General features: G+C 51.1%; 1 protein-coding gene across 3 annotated transcripts in view; it reads left to right on the forward strand.

Annotated features, from left to right (window-relative positions):
• Positions 1 to 19,978, forward strand: part of Fbln1 (fibulin 1) — an 85,677-nt gene that overhangs the window by 12,644 nt on the left and 53,055 nt on the right. For all 3 annotated transcript variants that reach the window (XM_036208802.1, XM_036208801.1, XM_036208803.1), the window contains exons 2-8: positions 6,276 to 6,381; positions 10,317 to 10,452; positions 11,926 to 12,097; positions 15,117 to 15,173; positions 16,390 to 16,491; positions 17,045 to 17,182; positions 18,164 to 18,301. In XM_036208802.1, the coding sequence (XP_036064695.1) occupies positions 6,276 to 6,381; positions 10,317 to 10,452; positions 11,926 to 12,097; positions 15,117 to 15,173; positions 16,390 to 16,491; positions 17,045 to 17,182; positions 18,164 to 18,301 (849 nt within the window). The remainder of the gene's footprint in view (positions 1 to 6,275; positions 6,382 to 10,316; positions 10,453 to 11,925; positions 12,098 to 15,116; positions 15,174 to 16,389; positions 16,492 to 17,044; positions 17,183 to 18,163; positions 18,302 to 19,978) is intronic.

Raw genomic sequence — 19,978 nt, forward strand, 5'->3', positions numbered from 1 at the left:
GTGGTGTGTGTGTGTATGTGTGTATATGTGTGTGTATGTGTGTGTGGTGTGTGTGGTGTGTGTGTGGTGTGTGTGTATGTGTGTGTGGTGTGTGTGTATGTGTGTGGTGTGTGTGTGTGTGTGTATGTGTGTGTGTGTGTGTGCATGTGTGTGTGTATGTGTATATGTGTGTGTGGTGTGTGTGTATGTGTGTGGTGTGTGTGTGCATGTGTGTGTATGTGTATATGTGTGTGTGGTGTGTGTGGTGTGTGTGTGTATGTGTATATGTGTGTGTGTATGTGTATCCCCATGTGTTCGTCCATCTGTGTGCTTCAGCCAGCCTGGCTCTGCCCTACAGAACCTATCTTGCAAGGGACACACACATCTTGTTTAAAGACAACCTGCTCCAGAGGATGGATGCCTTCGTTGGCATCTTGTGCTGTGACACCAGGGTGTCCCCCAGAATGTCTCATTTCCCCACCCTCTCTCCTCCCTTCCCGCTCAGCCTTCCTTTAATGGGGGGTGGGGGTGGGGGTGGCTAGTGCAGAACCCACCAGGGAAGGGAAGGCCCATCTCCAGGACCCACAAGTGGCGATTCTAGACTTGGGCTCTTGCTGAACTTAAGTCTTGCCCTTTGCTGTGGTCAGCCCCAGCCTAGGAACCTTCGCTCTTCTCTCTCCTTCCACCCGAGATGAACCTGGACGAAGCCCCTTTAGGAAGGCAGAGCATCCTGCTGGAACAGCCATTCTGTGCTTGGGGGTGGTCATGCCCATCAGCTCCTCGTTCTATGGAATTAGTGTTTCATGAGCCTCAGTGGGTATGCTGGTCATACAGGTACTGTGGAGACAGTAAGCGGAGGAGGGTGCATCTCTTGCCCATGAAGAAGATCCATTTCGGGAAGGAGGGCCGGCATGGGCCAGGGAGCAGGAGCCTGTAGGGTGTTGGTGTCTGCCTGGGCAGAGCTGACCCCATGTTGCTTGGGGTTGGTGAAGCCTAGCTCCAGCTGGGACGGGGACACTTCAGCATTGTTTTTGTTCATGGTGATGTAACTCAGCTTCAGTTCCTGGCTCTGTTTCTGAAGTCCTTCCTTGCTATGACCATTTGGTGGCAGAGCACTGAAGGTATCTGAGAGACTGGTGACAATGGACTGGGGGAACAGAAGTAGGAGGAACCCATGTGTACTTCCCATGACTGCAGGGTGATGGCACCAGACCCAGATGGGGACCTGGAGGCTCAGCGTCTGCAGGAGGGGAAGCCAGGCAGTAGCTCAGACCCAGGTGTGCCCATGCCAGCCTTCTCCTCCTCCCTCATTTAGCTTCCCAAGCTTCTGCAAACTCTTCTAGACTAGCATGGGTCCTCATGGGCTCCTTTCCCGTTGGCCTGGAACTCCTGGCACATCCTTAGACAGACAACTCCACTGTGATCAAGGAACCCATGAGCTCGGGCCAGTCAGTGCAGCTCCAGGTGACACGGGTCATGCCTGGCAGTCCCTGTGACCTCACCATTCATTTAGCTATGGGACGGGGTTTATAGAGTGCTTCTTGGGCAGTGGTCTGCTGTGCGTACTCAGAAAACGTTGCTGTCCCTAGCCTGGCTGCACTCCTCCCCAGGCAATAATGGTCGCTTAGAATGAGATTTCTAGATTCTTGTGCTCTGCCCAGGCATTCCTCTGGGTTTGGGTACTCCTTCCCGGGAGAGAAAAGTTAGAAGTTATGTAGCCTTGCGGGGCAAACCAGGCAGGAAGTGAATGCAGCCTCTCAGTTCTGTCACTGACTCATACTATGTGCTGGGCTTGAGACGGGCCCCTGTGTAGCTCAGAGCCTGTGGAGACAGGACATGGGGACTGAGCCGGATCTTGTTTGCAAAGGCCTTCGGCCCAGGCTCCTTTCTTGTGGCAGGGACACTCCCTCCCCTCATGGCCCTCGTTTAACCTGGTTGTGGTCCCTGCCTGACTCTTCCTGGTCTCTGAGGGGTATACAGGCACTGTTCTCTGGCTTACAAGACACCTCAAGCTTAAGGAGGATGGGCTGAGCCCATGCAGCTTCAGGGGAGCCCCCAACCCCACCCCGCCCCCACAGCCTTCAGACAGCTCTGCTCTGCAGGAATCAAGTCCCGGGACACTCTGCTCAAGAACATGTGAGCCACATTCCAGGGACATTCCAAGTTTCCAGACTGCCTGAAGTTTGAATGTGATTGTCTCGCTGAGCACAAGGTTCATCGTGTCCAAGGTCCCCTCACAGGCATCATTTCAAAACACATTAGAAGCCTCCCTGCAGCTCAGGACTCGTGGTTCCCACCCATCCACCTAGAAGGTAGGGCACTAAGGGAATTCTACACCCAGGCCTGGCAGAGGCTCCCCTCTGGCAGGTGACAGCAGGCATCCCTCTGATCATCTGACAAGTGGCCATGCCACTGTTTAGAATGTCATCACCCTGCTCCACCCTCTCAGAGACCGCAGAGGTCTGTCTCATGAGCTGTATTTGAACACAGATGAGCTGTGGGTCAGAGGGGTGACGTGGCCTGGTTGGGGTCACAGAGAGAAAGTTCCGGCACTAGAGCCCAAGTCTGTTTGGCTCCAAAGCTGTGGCCCTCAGGCAGTCTTGCTCTCATTCCCCTGCATCCCAGGGTGGGGAGAGTTTTCATTGTATCCTGGACCAGCCTTGAACCCAGACTTGTAGAAATCCTCCTGCCTCAGCCTCCTAGCTCATTATCTCAACTCTTTGCCTCCATATCACAGTTTTTGCCAAAGTATAAGGTCACAAGGGACAGACTCACTGTCAGGATGTCTGGTTGGGAGAGTGTGTTGGATAAATGGAACATTAGAAACAGTGAGATGTGCCAGGATGAAGTGTTCTGAGATTTGAACCCAGGACCCTAAGACTGACTGGGCCAGCAGGCTGTAGGGAGGTGACAGGCAGTGTGAGGGAGGGGCTAGGTCCTGAGAAGAGCTTAGAGGAGACAGACTGAGGACAGGATGTTTGTGTGGGTGTGTGTGGATGTTGGGGGTACATGGGAGAGGGTACGGGGTTCACACCACAACACTTATCTAGGGACCAAACCACAGTTGCCTTTTTGGAACACTTAGGGCCCTGTGTAGCATGAATTCTAAAAGTTCTTATTAATAAAATCAAACCTGAAGCCAGGTATTGGGGTGAATGTTGGAAGATCAGGGAAACAGAACAAGCCACAGCCACCTCACCTCGCCAGTTCCTCAGCTGATTCTGTTTCCTCAGACTGGAAGCCTCTGACTTCTCATCCAAATGGATCTCAGCTGAACTGCTGCTCCAAAGCCTGAAGCTTAACCGACCCTAGTTCCTGGTCCTCACGCCTTATATACCTTTCTGCTTTCCGCCATCACTTCCTGGGATTAAAGGCATGAGTAACCATGCCTGGCTGTTTCTAGTGTGGCCTTGAACTCACAGAGATCCAGATGGATTTTTGCCTCTGGAATGCTAGGATTAAAGGCGTGTGTGCCACCATTTTCTAGCCTCTGTATCTAGTGGCTGTTCTGTTCTCTGACCCCAGATAAGTTTATTAGGGTGCACAATATTTTGGGGGAACACAATACCACCACAGCCCTGTTTTCTGTGAATGCTTTTGTGTTTGCCTCCTTGCTTTGAGAGAGAGAGAGAGACAGACAGACTGACAGACTGTGTGTGTGTGTAACCCTGGGTGTCAGTTGGCACAACATTGGTGCCGGTCACTTTCCACCTTTTGAACGAGTAAGTGGGCGAATGAGCGTATAGGGCTGGCATCATAATGTGCTCCTCACTCTGACGCTCTTGCTCCGTGAGGCCTGTGATTCTGGAGGGTTTGATGGCTGAGTTCAGCCACAGTGAACTGTCTGTGGTCACTAAACAGAATCATGGGAGACTGTGGAGAGAGAACAGCGAACTGGGAGTGGGCTGAGTAGCTGGCTCAGTGCAGATTGTCAGGCCCAGCTGTGGGACAAACCATCACTTCCTCACCCACCCCAAGAACACCCTCTGGAACTCGGGGAACCTGACAGTTGTAGGGAAGGGATGGGCACGTCTTTCACAGTAGAACACAGCTCAGTGTTCTCCAGACATCCTTAGGAAAAAGGGAAAGCCCGACATTATCACGGGAGAAGGGTCTGTTTGTGGCTCAAAGTGAGGACAACCTCTTCCTGGCCATGTGGAATGGTTTTAGCTCATCTGTGCCCTGACCACACTGTGCTGAATGTTTCTGGAAGTTCCTCCTCTTCCCTTTCTGAGGGGTGATTTAGGAAGCCCCAGTCTCCTTCTGGGACCTCCCCTAGGGCAGGCCTTGGAAAAGTAATGAACTCAAAGCCACCTACAGCTACTGGTTGCTGAGAGGTTCTGCTGGGCTGAAGGGATACTGGAAGGCTAGTAATGAGACAGCATGGTGTCTCGTGTGTGTGTGTGTGTGTGTGTGTGTGTGTGTGTGTGTGTGTGTGTGTGTCTGAGTGTGTAAGTATACATGTGTATATGTTTATATATGTGTGTGTATGTGTATGTTTATATATGTGTATGCACATGGAGTCCAGAAGACAACCTCCTTGAGCACCATCTTCAGAATGCTATTTGCCACCTTTGATGCGGGGTGGGGGGGTGTCTCACTGGCCTGGGACTCACTAAGTTAATGGCTGACCAGCAAACCTCCATGGACCCACCTGTCTCCATCTTCCCTAGCACTGATATGAGAAGTGCACGCCACCATGCCCAGCATTTTGACATGGGTTCTGGGTGTCAAACGCAGGGCTTTATGCTTGTAGGATAAGCATTTTATTGGCTGAGTGATCCTCACGGTCTTCATAGTGTCTATTTTTTTTTAAATGTGCTTCTATATAAAATTATGTGTATATGTGTGTGCATGGGTAAGTGTACATGAGAATGCGTGTGCCTGTGGAGGCCAGCACATCAGATTCCCTTATGAGTTATGATGTGGGTACCGAGAACTGAACTCTGGACATGTAAGAGCAATATGTGTTCTTAACTGCTCAGCTATCTTTCCAATCCTTCTATGGTGTCTCTCTCCTTTAAAAAAAATTATATGTATGAATATGTATTGCAGGCATATTGCAGGTGAGCAAGGTGCCAGACTTCCTGGAACTGGAGTTACAGGTGGTTGTGAGCCACCTGATAAGGGTGCTGGGAACTGAACTCGGAACCTCCATAAGAGCTTCTAGGTGCTCTTAACCTCTGAGCCGTGTCTCGGGCTCCCATGGAATCTCTCTCTCTCTCTCTTTTTTTTCCCCTTGAGACAGGGTTTCTCTCTGTAGTTTTGGTGCCTGTCCTGGATCTCGCTATGTAGACTAGGCTGGCCTCAAACTTACAGAGATCTGCCTGGCTCCACCTCCCAAGTGCTGGGATTAAAGGCGTGCACCACCACCGCCCGACCCCATGAAATCTCTTAAAGCTGTAAGGTTCTGACAGACGGTGGCCTTCTGCCTAGCCATCAACGCTGTTGGCACTGATGTCTCCTGTCCTATAAGTCTCCTGAGCCAGGAGCAAAGCTTGCGGTACCTTACTCCTCCATGGGCTTCATAGAGATCTTTTTACCTGCTGGTAGCAGAGGGAACACAGCCTATAGTGAGGCCAAAGGCCTGGACTGCCACAAGGTCCTGCATTTCTGGCTCAACCCTTTGCTGAGGGTCTGTGCTAGTGGCTTGGTAGACAGCTTTTACTTCTGAGCCTGGCACTTTGTGCCAAGCCAGCACGGTCCTCACCTTTGGTCACTGTTTCTACAAAGTACTGTTATCCCTGAGGGCGGAACTGTGACCAGCTTTGGTTTTCCCGTCTATGTATGGAGGGTGGAAGCCCCTCCCCCAGCTCATCACAAAGACTAAGTGAGAACCTGGAAGTGGGCCCCAGAAACTGGTCCAGAGATAGAGAGGGTTTGCTGCTTTTTGAGGCTCCTCTTCCTGTCTCCCTTCTGGAGGAGTCAGGCCCCGGTCATCCTTTGAATGCTAGGTCGGTGGCGCCCGGCCATGCATCTGTCAGCGGAACTCACCTTTGTTCTTGGGACCAGAAAAACAGGGCGGGTGGCCTGTGTGCTTGGGTCTCAGCATTGAGCTTTCAGAGCTGCCCCGGGCCTTTGTAGGGGGAGTGGAGTGGATGCTTCCAGCTGAGAGTAGTTGGCCATTCTCATGCTGGCTTACAAAGTGATTAAAAGTGTGCGGTGTGTTCTCACTGCCCTTCCAGACTTGGCCTGATGTTGTCATTGGGGCTGCAGGAGGCAGATGTCCTGATGTCATGGCTGGGGTGGGGGCTACCAAGCAGGGCACCCATCGGCTTGTTCTCTTCCCTCCACAGTGACTGCTGATGTCTCCATGGAGACTTGCTGTACAGAGGGAAATCAAATGGCTAACCAGCACAAGGACTGCTCGCTGCCATACACCTCAGAATCCAAGGAGTGCAGGTACATGTGCCAGATGTCTGAGATGGGGGGGCTCTGCCTCCCCCCCTGCTGCTCCTTCCTCTGTGCTTCTGAGCTCATTGTCCTAGGCCGCTCTCTGCTCACTGGAGCATCTGTTGCTTTCCCTGGCCTGAAAAGTAAGATAATCCAGGTGTGCAGCCCGGTCTGCCACAGCTGTCTACCTCTGGGCGAGTCAGTCTTCCAAGCAAAAGAAAGGTCTGTAGTAGACTGTCAGATGGGACCACGTCGTGACGTGAGCCTTCTTACATACCCCAAGAACTGAAATGGTTCATCCACACAGCTCCTCTGCACACACCTTGTATGCTCTCTCTAGATTAAATCAGGCGCTCACAAAATTTGGGATATGTAAAACTTTAGAATAGACTACGATAATAGGTTATGTTGATCATCATTAAAAACATTATCAAATCTTTACAAAGCACCCACTGTGCTGCCTGAAGGTGTATGTGAAGTGTGGGGAGAGTGTCCAGGGAGGGAACAGCCATGGTGGATGCTCAGGGGAAGGCTATGCAGGTTCACCCAGCAGTGGTAAGGCAGCTAGAATATCTGGAACAGCGGGGCAGAAAGACACAAAGCCAGAGGGAGGTGGGGGTGGGCGTGGTGCTACCCATTGCCCCTGGTAGTGTGGCCATCTTAGAAACTCACTGGGAGCAGGGTAAGAAGCTGATGGAGGTTTTGAGCATAAGTTGGGGGCCAGCGTGTCTGTCCAGACTTGAAGGCCGTTGACAGGAGGGAGTAGACACTAAGAGGTTGTTTGAAGGTAGGAGGTATGGAGGGGGCTGGGAGCTGGGCATAGACTGGGATGGGGGGTAGAGGCTGGCGGTGGAGGAGAGTAGAGGAAGGGAGCCAGCCAAGCAGTCGATCCTGGGAGTCGAGTGGGATCCAGAGGGGTGTCGGCAGTAGCTCCACAGGTTTGCTTTGTATGGCTGAGGCTGGGGGAGTGGAATCTGCCAAGTTAGCCTTAAACTCCCAGAAGCCCAGGTGGCTTGTTAGTCTTGCTAGGAGTGTGGAGAGAGACAGCAGTCATGCTCAGAGGAGGAGATGGGGACATCGGGTATGAGAGACAAACCCCAGCGCCCTAAGGTCCCACTCTAAGTGCCCAGTGAGTCCCTCTCCCTCAGCACCCCACTCCTCACCAGGTTCAGACAGGGTGTAGAGAACTCCCATCCAGGAGGAGGGTTTGGGACAGGCAAGGTCGAGTGTCCCTAGACTGGTTGGTTCTTTGGTTTTTCATACTAGGTTCCCTGGAGCCTTTGCAATTCTTGGGAACCCCTGGCTGTCCCGAAGCAGAGGTGCACCTGGGCAGCCCTGCCCAGTCTCCTTCCTCCTGTGCAGCTCCCTAGGGACCCTCCCTGTCAGGGCAGAGTTTGTCTATGTGTCCCAGAGTGCTTGTGGGGACTAGGCAATTTGGCTTGGAGTCCTCATGGCTGACTAGCACACAGTCAGGCTGCAGACAACAGTACTTTGTAAAATGTGCTAAAATACAATTAAAACTCACTGTCTTAAGACCTCATGCTGTGGGAGGGCACATATACACAGTTTTGCCACCCTGACTACTGTCCCTCTCTGAGATCCTTCCAATCCTGCAAATGGAACCTCTGAACCCACCATGCCTTCAGCCCCTGACTAGCCCATCAGTTTCCTGTCTATGAATTTGACTTCTCCTGTGCCTCTGTGGGACTGGCTTATCTCAGCACTGGGCCCTGTAGATTCCTCTGTGTGGTTGCATATGCCAGGAGTTCCTTTGGTGTTTGAGAAGGAGTCACGCACAGTCTGTCATGTGATTGTGCTCACCCATTCACCCCTCCGCTCACATTTAGGTTCCTTCTGCATTTTGGCTATTGCAGATGGCACGGCCATGAACTTGGGTGGGTAGCATCTGTTGCAGGCTGTCTTAGGGTTTCTATTGCTGTGAAGAGACACCATGACCATGGCAACTCTTATAAAGGATGACATTTCATTGGTGGCTTGCTTACAGAGGTTTAGTTCATTATCATGGCGGGAAGCAAGACAACATGCAGGCAGACTTGCTGGAGAAGGAGCTGAGAGTTCTTACATTTTGACTCACAGGCAACAGGAAGTGGTCTGAGACACTGGGCAAGGCTTGAGCATATATGAGACCTCAAAGCCCACCTCCACAGTGACACACTTCCTCCAAGGCCACACCCACTCCAGCAAAGCCACACCTCCTAATAGTGCCACTCCCTTGGGGGCCATTTTCTTTCAAACCATCCCAGAGGCCCTGTTCCAAATTCTCTTGAGTGGGATAACTGGATCCTATGACAGTCTATTTTCAGCCCTTTGGGGAACTCCATGCTATATTCCAAATGTTTCCTTCCTTCCAGCTAAGGACAAGTCTTCCCACATCACCTCATCTTTACGAGTGTCTTAGTGACCTTTCTGTTGCTGAGACAAGACAGCATGACCAAGGCAACTTATACAAAACTTAGAAGAATTTAAAAGAAAGCTTTTAGGGCTGGAGAGATGGCTCAGCGGTTAAGAGCACTGCTTGTTCTTCCAGAGGTCCTGAGTTCAATTCCCAGCAACCACATGGTGGCTCACAACCACCTGTAATGAGATCTGGCGCCCTCTTTTGGTCTGCAGGTGTACATGCAGATAGAGCACTGTACACATAATAAATAAATCTTTGAAAAAAAAAAAAAAAAAGAAAGCTTTTAATTGGGGTTGCAGTTCCAGGTGGTTAGCGTTCATGATGATGGAGCAAAGGACTGATGGTAGCAACAGCTGAGAGCTCACATCTTACATCCACAAGGAGGCAGAGAGAGAGCACGCACTGGGAATGGGGCAAGTCTTTCGAAGCCTCCCTAGTGACACATATCCTCTACCAAGGCCACACCACTAATCCTTCCCAAACAGTTCCACCTACTGGGACCCTAGTATCAAATATAAGAGCCTATTGGGGCCATTCTCATCCAAACCACCACGGTCAGCACTTCTTGCTTTCTCTTTAGCGTCGTGGACATTTAGTGAAATACCTCTAGTCTGCCAATCCAATGGAGCAGGCTTGAAATTAATGGCACAGTGTAGACACATCCATCCTGGATCTGGAGGTTGGCTATGGAGAGACATGGGAAGCTGGTTCAGACTTCTGAGCTCTGGCTAGAGGAAGGACTGGCGAGGGTCGCTGGCCATGGGTGTAGGCAACCTGGCTGGCAGCAGAGGGAGGCAGGGAGGTCCTATCCTATCTTGCAGACAGCATAGATTAGGTGGCTGTTTCTGCCCTTACTGGCTCTGGCTTTGGCTTACTTTAGTCTGGATGGGAGCCACATGTGATGTCCTTCCTGCTTGTTGCCTGCGGGGTTGGCTTTCTGATCTCTGAGATGTCACATGTGTCTGAGTCTGAGGAATAGACTCTGGCAGGTTTAGGTTCTACCCGAGCCCCTGTTTTCTGAAGAGCTTTTCATAGCTGAGCCTGTGGGTGGCGGGAGGCTGGGGCTGGGCATCCTGGTTGCTGCTGTCTTTCACTCTGGGGTCCTTCAACAAACTGTGTCATAAGTTTTCATAAGAAACTTCCCCCTCTGAGCCTGGAAAACAGAGCTGAGGTTGAGAAGAATTGAGCTAGGTGGGAGGAGCGGAGGGTGTACCCCGGAGCCTGCAGCAGGCTGCTTTGCTTGTAAATAGGGGAGAACATTCTATAACCAGCCTTGGCAAAAGGCTCTCAACTTTGCACAGAGCGGGGGGTTCTCTAGACTCCCACCCCAGACACCACTCCGCATTCGGTCTTTCTGAGTAAACACCTGCCAAGTGCTTCCTGTAGGCCAGATGCTGTGTGTCTCTCTCCCTGTGGGAGCTGGGATGCGGGGGATCCTCCCGAGGACTTCATCCCTCTCTGTGGGCTTCTGTTCTGAGCTTGGCTCCACCAAAGAGTCCTGGCACAGCCTCTGCTCTGCCTGCAGGATGGTCCAGGAACAGTGTTGTCACAACCAACTGGAGGAGCTGCACTGTGCCACGGGCATCAACCTGGCCAGCGAGCCGGATGGCTGTGCCACGCTGCACAACTACAACAGTAGCCTTGAGACCATGTTCATAAAGGTGAGTGAGGCCAAGGATCACCCCAGGCCGCCATTCTCTCTCTCCACCCTGTTGATCTCGCCTTGTGAACATCAGACCACTCAGGTGTCTTCCCCTTCTCATTTAGGGGGTCAGCCTTACCAGCCAGGCTTCCAGATAGGAAAGGGTGAGATGGTGACTGCCAGAAATGTTGATGATACAGTGGCTTCCTGGGACACCACCTATCCCCATCAGGAGGTGGTAGTGGAATCAAGAAGTGAAAATCTGATTGTAGTCTGGATTCTGGGAGGGCGTAGGAGTGTCTGCAGATAGGCAGAGACTGCTCCTGGGTCCGGGGCTCTGCCATGATAGCCATGGTCCACCACAGCCATCAGGTGTTTAATGGGGACACAGGCGGCACCGGCATGGGAAGCTAGGCAGGGCTAGAGTGAGTGGCCTGGTTAAGGGTCTGTCAACCAGGACTTTGGGCATACAGCGACCACCTCATTGAGTAAGGCAGGGCTCTGCCTACGTTGTATGCCCGGCAGACAGCTGTGCTCCATCCCTAGACTTGAGGAAAGAGAGGTGTGAAGTACTAGAACATTCTAGCAAGACAGGGGACAGATTACCTGGCTAAATTAATGAAGTGTGTTTCTGGAAAAGATTACTCACACTCCAGAGGAGGGTGAGATCACAGCCGCTCTTTACAGCAGCCGAGTGGATAGAATGACATGGAGAAGACCCCTCAGCCTCCACAGATGCTGAAGCAAAGCCTCTTGCTGTGGGCTTTCTGGAAAGTTCTTTGTCTGTATAGCACTGTGTAGCTAGAGTTTTCCTGCCTGGCCCAGTCAGGACAAATCTCTCTTACCCGCCAGTCCCACAGTCGCTCAGACCCAACCAAGAAAGCACACAGAGACTTACATTGTTTAGAAACTGTATGGCCGTGGCAGGCTGCTTGTTATCTACTTCTTCTCTCTTAAATTAACCCATTTCTGTTAGTCTATACTTTGCCACATGGCTTGTGGCTTACCAGTGTCTTTACATGTTGCTTTTCATGGCGGCGGCTGGTGGTGTCTCTCTCCAACCTTCTACTTCCCAGAATTCTCTTCTCTCTTGTCCCGCCTATACTTCCTGCCTAGCCACTGGCCAATCAGAACTTTATTTACACAGAGCGATATCCACAGCAGCACTGACTTGGGGCTTTTCATGTGTACCTCAGGACCTAGGTTAGGACAAGGGTATGACTTTTGGGATATGGGGTCTCTGTGAAAGACAGTGACCAAGACTCATGCCTTGCTTGGGGCCTTGAAGCTCTTGTATCCAACACTTGGGTTTGAGAGGAGACAGTGTGTACCCTCTTCTGGCAGAGAGATGAGACCTTGCAGACAGGCAGTGGCTTGCTCCCTTCTCCTAGAGATAGCTTGGCAGGGCTGGGAGTTGCTAGAGTTCTTGTGGAGTCCCAAGGGCCACTTGTCCAGCTCCCCTGTCCCCAGTCTGGAATCTCTCTCTTCACAGAGATGCTGCCACTGTTGCATGCTGGGAAGGGCGGCCCAGGCCCGGAGCCAGACCTGTGAGCCCAATCTCATGATAAGCTACCAGTGTGGGCTGGTATTCCGTGCCTGCTGCGTGAAGGGCCAAGAGAGTTCAGACTTCCCCCGTGGTGACGGTGGGGACCTTCAGGACCCAGGTAACTCCTCCCCCTTCCGATGTGGAGCAGTATGTTGACACTGTCCGAACTTCGGGGTGTGTGTCTATGACACGGTTGGTTTATCCCTTCTGTGGCTGTCACATTTCTGTATTCTGCCAATCACAGATTAAAAGTATTACAGGGAAGATCATGAGTTTGGATCCCCAGGACCCACCTATAAGATGCATCTTTAACCCAGGCCTCGGGGTAAAGAGCAGGTAGGAGGATCCCTAGAGCCCCAGTTCAGTGAGAGACCCTGCCTCAAAAAATAAAATGAGAGCAATAGAGGAAGACACTAAATGTTGACCTGTGACCTCCACATGTCCATGCACGGGTGCAACACCTGTGCACACATATGCACATACCACACACCTAAAGAAAATGTTGGAGAAAAGATACTGAATCTGTACTGAGTGTGCATAGACATTTTTCTTGTCATTCTTTGAACAGAAATAACAACAATTTATATAGCATTGATAATTGCATTAGGTATTAAAAGTAATCTAGAGATGATGAAGGCATATGAGAGTATGTGCATAGATGACAGACAGACATGGTATTTCATGTGAGAGTCTTAAATGTCTGTGGATTTTTAAAAAATAGTTTATTTTTATTTTATTGTATCAATGTTTTGTCTGCATTTAGGTAAGTGCACCACATGTGTGCAGTGTCCATGGATTTCAGAAGAGGGCATTGGATCCTCTGGAACTGGAGTTAGAGGTGGTTGTGAGCTGCCATATGGGTGCTGGGACCAAACCTGGGTCCTCTGCAGGAACAGCACATGTTCTTAATTGCTGAGCCATCTCTCCAGCTTCTTGTATGTGGGTTTTAATGCCCTCCAGGGTCCTGGAATCAATCCCCATGTGTACCAGGATTTTTCTTTTCTTTTCTTTTTTTCTTTTTGGTTTTTCAAGACAGGGTTTCTCTGTGTAGCTTTGTGCCTTTCCTGGATCTCTCTCGGTAGACCAGGCTGGCCTCGAACTCACAAAGATCCGCCTGCCTCTGCTTCCTGAGTGCTGGGATTAAAAGCGTGCACCGCCACCGCCGCCACCGCCACCACCACCACCACTGGCTTACCAGGATTTTTCTTTAGGGCCACCAACCAGCTCCCAAATCATGACATGGAAACTTCTTATTAGTTATGAATGCTAGGCCTAGCTTAGCTCATTTCTGGCTAGCTCTTTTAACTAAAATTAATCTCTTTCTCTTTATCTACCTTTTGCCTAAGGGATTTTTACCTTTCTTTCTGTATGTTCTACTCTGTCTGCTGGCTGGCCTCAGGCATCTCCCTTTCTTTCTCCTTCATTTTCTTCTTCTCTCATTCTTCTTGAATCTAGATTTCTCCTCCTATTTATTCCCTCTGCCCACCCCGCCTATCCTTTCTCTGCCTAGCTATTGGCCATTCAGCTTTTTTATTAGACCAGTCAGGGGCCTTAGGCAGGCAAGGTGAAACAGCAACACATCGTTTCAAAAACAGAAACAAATGTAGCATAAACAAATGTAACCCACCTTTACATAGCTAAAGTAATATTCTGCAGCATAAACAAACATAATACATCTTTACGTAGTTAAATATTGCATGGATACCAAGGGACAGCTGTGTAGAGAGAGATGTATGATTGGGGTTGGAGGATTGGAGGGCAGGCCTCTGGGCCAGAGCCCCAGAGGAGAGCTGATGTGGCCCAAGTCCCCAGGCTTGAGCAGAATCCTTGCTGGTAGAATTCTCTTCCTCAGTCTCCATCGCTTAGGGCCTCCAGCTGGTTAAGTAAATTCACTAAACATTCAGGAGGGCCATGTGATCATCTCCATCAAAGCCCATGGACTTAAAGACTAATCTCGTCTTAAAAATACTACCTTCACAGTGACACCCCATTAAGTTGCCACGTGCAGTTAACTATCATGGCTGAGAGATTGCATGAGTATCAAGTGCTCTGCAGGCATCTGGCTCCACAAGTGTCTGGCCTTCGAGACTTCACCTTGCCCTGGTCCCAGCCCTGGGCAGGGTGGGTAATTGCCCTTTGATCTGACTCTCCCATGAGGATCTTGATGTTTAAGTTTACATGATGAACAGTGGAGGGAAGAGAACTTGGCCTTTTGAGTTTCGGGGGCCAGTGTGTGCCAGCCGGGTGCCTCTGTGTTCAAGTAGCAGGCACTTTCTCAGAGGAGTGTGGGACCCCAGAAGCGGCTCCCGGCGATCTTGGAGCTGCTGGTACAACCTTTTCCTCCCCCCATTGCCCACAGCCAGATGTACGTGAAGCCTGAGGGGCGTGGCCTGGTGATGTAGGAGCTTCTTGGGTTTTTTTTAAGCTTATTTATTTTTATGTGCATGAATGTTTCTTGCATATATGTATGTATACCATGTGTCTTTGGAGGTCTGAGGAGGGAGTTGGAGCCCCTGGGGTTTGAGTTGCTGGTGGTTGTGAGCCAATTGTAGGTGCTGGGAACTGAACCCAGGTCCTCTGCAAGAACATGTGTTTTTAACCACTAAGCCATCTCTCCAGCCCCGACCTCCTGGTTCTTTAATCTCACTTACACTGCGAGCTCCTGAGTCTCATAGGGAAGCCCTGGGAAGGTGCAGGCATCTGCCCATCATGCTTGCTGGGAATTTTGTCTTACTTTCAACCTCTCTTGAACTTTATACTCACAGACTGCAATATTCAATTCAGTCCGTGTTGCATGGCATCTTTGTTTGTTTGTTTTGGTTTTGGTTTTTCGAGACAGGGTTTCTCTGTAGCTTTGGAGCCTGTCCTGGACTAGCTCTGTAGACCAGGCTGCCCTCGAACTCACAGAGATCTGCCTGCCTCTGCCTCCTGAGTGCTGGGATTATAGGCCTGGCCTCATGGCATCTTTTAAAGGCTTTCCGGTTCCTTCAAGTGAGGGTCCATTTAATAAAGGTGAAAGAATGCAGAGTGTGCAAACGGGCCTCCTGCTCGATGCTGACAAGTAGATATGTCTTCTCCCAAGATGAGATCAGATGGGATGCTGTTTGTGTGACCATGTCTCATCTCTCTACCCCCAGCTAAGATCCCTGATGACGAGGAACAAGAAGACCCATACCTGAATGACCGCTGTCGAGGTGAGGCCTTGGGACCTGTGGGAGCCCTTTGGTAGGCAGCTAACAAAGTCCAGGGGGGACAGTGTTGACTGCTGCTAAGACTCACCTGGGAAGTACTTCTGCTCTTGTGGCCCTGGTGGCCCCCTGTCTTCTCCATCCCTGAGTGCTTAGATCTGGGGGGGGAGGGGTCTGTGTGGGACAGTTTCTTATGGAGGCAGGACTGGTGTGATTACTCTGAGCACCAACAAGCACCCAGACTCTGTGACGGTGATGCTTCTCCAAGGCTGGGATGCCCCAGGAGAGTAGCTATTTCTTGCCTTTGTGTCCCTGGAGCCCCAGCCGTCCCTTTAGAGTCGCGATCTCCCAGGAGATCTTTGCACTTAAGTCAGAATGGCCTGGCAGCTTTGTTTTGTTCCTGATTAAATTGTTTTCTTTGGGAGCATTCTGGCGCATCTAGCCTGGCAAGTCTGTTTCAGTTTCACCCAAGGGCTCACCCTGTGATTGGGTGTTAATTACGGAGGCAGCTTAATCACAAAATGACGGTGTTAGTATTCCGTATCACCCGGCACTGAGGCCAGGAGGGAGGGGAGAGAGAGAGAGATAAAGAGCTCCAGGAAGCCTGGCATCCTCTCTGGGTGGCTCCAGATGATTCCCGGGAGAATGACAGCTGGGTAACAGCTGGGAGTGTGCAACTTAGGAGGATGTGTTAGCCAGGATGGTGAAGCCTGTGTGCCCCTGGTAGCTAGGCAGTGGCAAAGGAAAAAGATGCAGGCACAGGCCTGTCCCCAGTGGGGTTATACTTAAAGGATCACCATATCTGCTCTGTAGAGAGTGTGGGTCACAGGGGAGGTGCCAGGTAGGAAGAGACTGTACCAACCGTTGTGGCCGCAGTCGGGCCTGGGCAGAGTTAGTGGGAATGGGCAGCTGGGAAGGCTTGAGAGTTCTTGGGCTCAGGTAGAGCCTGGCCTCCAAGTGGAGCCTGCTCCTGGGAGCAGTATGCCTCTCCAGGTCCACTCGAATCACAGAGGCAGCACATGTTCCCTAACTTGTCAGGTCTTCTTCGGTAGCCCCAGAGGTACCCAGAGCCTCTGGGACTATCTCGAGGACCGCATGGGAATATCCCGAGGACCACATGTGGCCGTAGCAGGAGCCTGTCTTCTGTGTCAGTAGTCTGCCCTGAGAGGGTCTCCGGAGGTCTCTCGGTGTGTTCACTAACTCCTGTGGGCTCTGGTTGCAGGTGGCGGACCTTGCAAGCAGCAGTGCCGGGACACCGGGGACGAGGTGGTCTGTTCTTGCTTTGTGGGTTACCAGCTGCAGTCGGATGGTGTCTCCTGTGAAGGTAACATCTGAGGGCTGGTCACTGTTGGGAGCCTCTGCTGGAGGTCTGAGCAGGCCTGTGTGGCACAACCTTGGCCCTATTCCTGGAGGACAGCCAGGACCTGCTTGCCATTGCTGCCTGGAGTTTGGGCTCTGGGACTAGCTGTCTTCCAGAAGATAAAAATACCAGTGTGGGAGTGGGGCTGCATTGGGGTTCACCTTGGTTCTGGGTTTAGGATCTGTCATGAGGCCTTGGGCAAGTCCTTCAGCCTCTCCCCTTGTTTGGGAGATGGGGATGATGTTTCCTCCTTTGTGAGATTCTTGAAGATGCTGTGATCCTGGGGCCTGGCACTTACTCAAAGCGGTCTGAAACTTAACAGGGCTTGATTTGGTGATGGGCTCCTCTCCAGAGCCCTGCCCCGGTGTGCCCACAGCAAGACTCAGCTCAGTTTGATCAGGCAACCTGATGAATGCAGGAAACCAGACCCACCATGGCTTCTGGAACATTTCTTCTGCTCAAGCTTAAGGCTTGGTTGTTCTCACTGGTTACTTCTGCCTCTCCTTAATCTCTCTAGATATCAATGAATGCATCACAGGCAGCCATAACTGCCGGCTGGGAGAATCCTGCATCAATACAGTGGGCTCTTTCCGCTGCCAGCGGGACAGCAGCTGTGGGACTGGCTATGAGCTCACAGAGGATAATAATTGCAAAGGTACAGCTCCCATCCAAATCTTAACAACTTCCCTTGCCCCAGCTGTGGGTGTGGGAAAGGGCCCATTGGGCTCTGTGGTGCTGCCCCCATGTGGCTGCCTGGGCTACTGCAAGAAGGAGGTGGTCAACTTTCTTGCAAGTGCCTAAGGGTGTCAACACTGGGAAATGAAGGAAGAGCCAGGTCTGTGATGAGCAGGTTTACCTTAATATGGTGCTGCTGAGTTAATGATGCTCGGAGCCTGAACCCCAACAAACAAGTTCAGGGTCCTCACTTGTGTTTCCATTACGAACAAAAGCCAAGCCAGTACCGGACCAGGCTCTGGGGAAGACTGTAGAGCAGGCCTTGTGTAAAAATGTCAGTCATTGAATTATGTGGGGTGACCCAAGAGCCAGATGCCTTCTCCTGGCAGCCAAGCCCTTGAGCAATCCTGCAGCCCCACCCTGCACTGCTCCCTGGCTGAGTCTCTGGACTCCAGAGCCTGGGAGCCAAGCCAGCTGAGTAGATTACACTTGAACCTTTGACAGCCATGAACTTCAAGACAGGGCAATCCATCTTGTCCTCTCTTGATGTAACTATTGTTAATGTTTGGAATATTATGAAGACCTCAGGATGAAAAGAATTACAGAGTCTGTTTATTGTCGCCAAGATAATTGCCATGTGATCTAATCTAAACATACACTTCTAAATGAGTGATAGTACCTGCCAGGAGAATGCCTGGGTAATTTGTTAAATAACAAAAAGCTTGCCTCATAAGCCAGGGAAGGGGAGTATTTTTTTTTTCTTAAGTCTGTAGCAATTTTTACACAGTTTGGCTCACTGTAGGCCTTTTCGTAACACCCTTTCTGTTGAAATGTGTTGGGGTTATAGTCTGAGAAATGAGCATTTAAAAAAAAAAAAAGTACTTTCTTGTGATGTTAAAGTATTGTAAGACGCTTCTGGCGGGACCCTTGCTAACAATCTCCTTTTTTTATGATGCACCAGATATTGACGAGTGTGAGAGTGGTATTCATAACTGCCCCCCCGATTTTATCTGTCAGAATACTCTGGGATCCTTCCGTTGCAGACCCAAGCTGCAGTGCAAGAGCGGCTTTATACAAGATGCTCTAGGCAACTGCATTGGTAAGACACGCTGCCACTAGTGAGGATGGCCCACGAAGCAGGCGACAGTCAGCACAGACCAGGGGCTGGCAAAGCTTCCTTAAGGGGCAGATAGCAAATGTCACAGGCATTGTGAGCCATGTCTGGGTCACAGTGACTCAACTGGGCAGTTACAGTTCAAAAGTCTCAGAGTAGATACACAGGTGGGTGGCATGATATCCCAATAAAACTTCATTTATAAAACGACTCGTGGGCTGGGTTTGGTGTAAGGGGCTAATCCCCATGGTTTGGATGGAGGGTGGGTTTTAGGGTCTGAGACTCTTAGATTTGAACTTAATGTCCTAAGATTTGCTTCCTTCCTTGAAGCCTCAAGTGCTCCCATATACATGGGAGAGACTCTAATCTCTGTCTGAGAGGCTGGAAGCAAGGACCAAGGCGGGTGCTTGTGGTGGGACAGGCATATGGGGAGCAACATTCGGTCTGTGATCGCTCTCTGCCACAGCCGCTCAGGCCTGGAGAAGTGGTTTCGCAGCAAAACGGTTGAATTCACAGGGACAGAATAGTGTGGTAGTCACCAAGGGGCCCAGGGACAGGGAGCTTGTGTTCCATGGAGACAGTTTCTGCCTGGAAGGTGAAGGGGCTTGGAGATGGATGGGTTGATAGCAGAGTGGACCCGTTGTAAAGGAGGGGAGATGGCGTGGACTCAGGGTGACAATAAAGAGGTCAATGAAAGGCTGCTCAGGTGGGAGGAGCACCCATCTCTCTCTCTCTTCTCTTGTCTTGGTGCTGCTCTGGGGCACCCGCATGCCTGTTAGCAATTGAGCCCAGATCTGCCCCGTAGGCAGGAGCTTCTAAACCTTTCCTTTGAGGTCCCAGAGCCCTTTCCTCAAGCTACAGATGTCGCTGGTTGAGACCTAGCCTCCCCTCCCTCCCCTCTTAAAAGAAAATATTGGATACTAGTAACCTTGCCCTGGTCCTTCTTTTGAAGTGGGATTGAAAGTTCATTTCCCTGTCCGTGTCTTACTGACCCCAAGGTAGAACCTTTTAGGACAGGAGCTTCACCTGAGCCTTACCCACATACCCTGGGTCTTAGCTGGTGTCTAACATCTGTCAGAGCTATGGGGACCTTGGCTGGCTCGTGAGTTGGCCCCTTGCCAGCCTCCTGAAATCAGACTGTCATCACTCTGCACACGTGCAGTAAGCAGGGTGGCTGTGACTCCCCTGGGGCAGGGAAGAAAGAGGGTCCTGCCAAGACTTGCAGCCTGCTCGGGGGGCTCTGGAGGAGGACGCATCAGCTGAGGATGGAAACCCTGACTCATGGCAGAATTGGCCCTGCTTTCCTCTATGAGGACATCTTTGCAGGTCTCAGCGTGCTCTGGGTTTCCCTCTGCAGAGTACAGGGGCAGAGGTGCTCAGTGAGCCATCCCTCTGTGTAACACCCCCCCCTCTCTCTCTCTCACACACACACACACACACACACAGATCTAAGCCCTCTGCCCAGTGAGCCATCCCTCTGTGTAATCTCTCTCTCTCTCTCTCTCTCTCTCTCTCTCACACACACACACACACACACACACACACACACACACACATACACACACACAGATCTAAGCCCTGGAGGAGCCCAGGATGTTGGCCAGATCCCAACCTGGTGGCATAGACCTCTCCCATCACCTCTGTGTCCACAGTGACATCAAG

This window comes from Onychomys torridus, chromosome 16 (assembly GCF_903995425.1).
Source record: "Onychomys torridus chromosome 16, mOncTor1.1, whole genome shotgun sequence".
Lineage (NCBI taxonomy): Eukaryota > Metazoa > Chordata > Mammalia > Rodentia > Cricetidae > Onychomys > Onychomys torridus.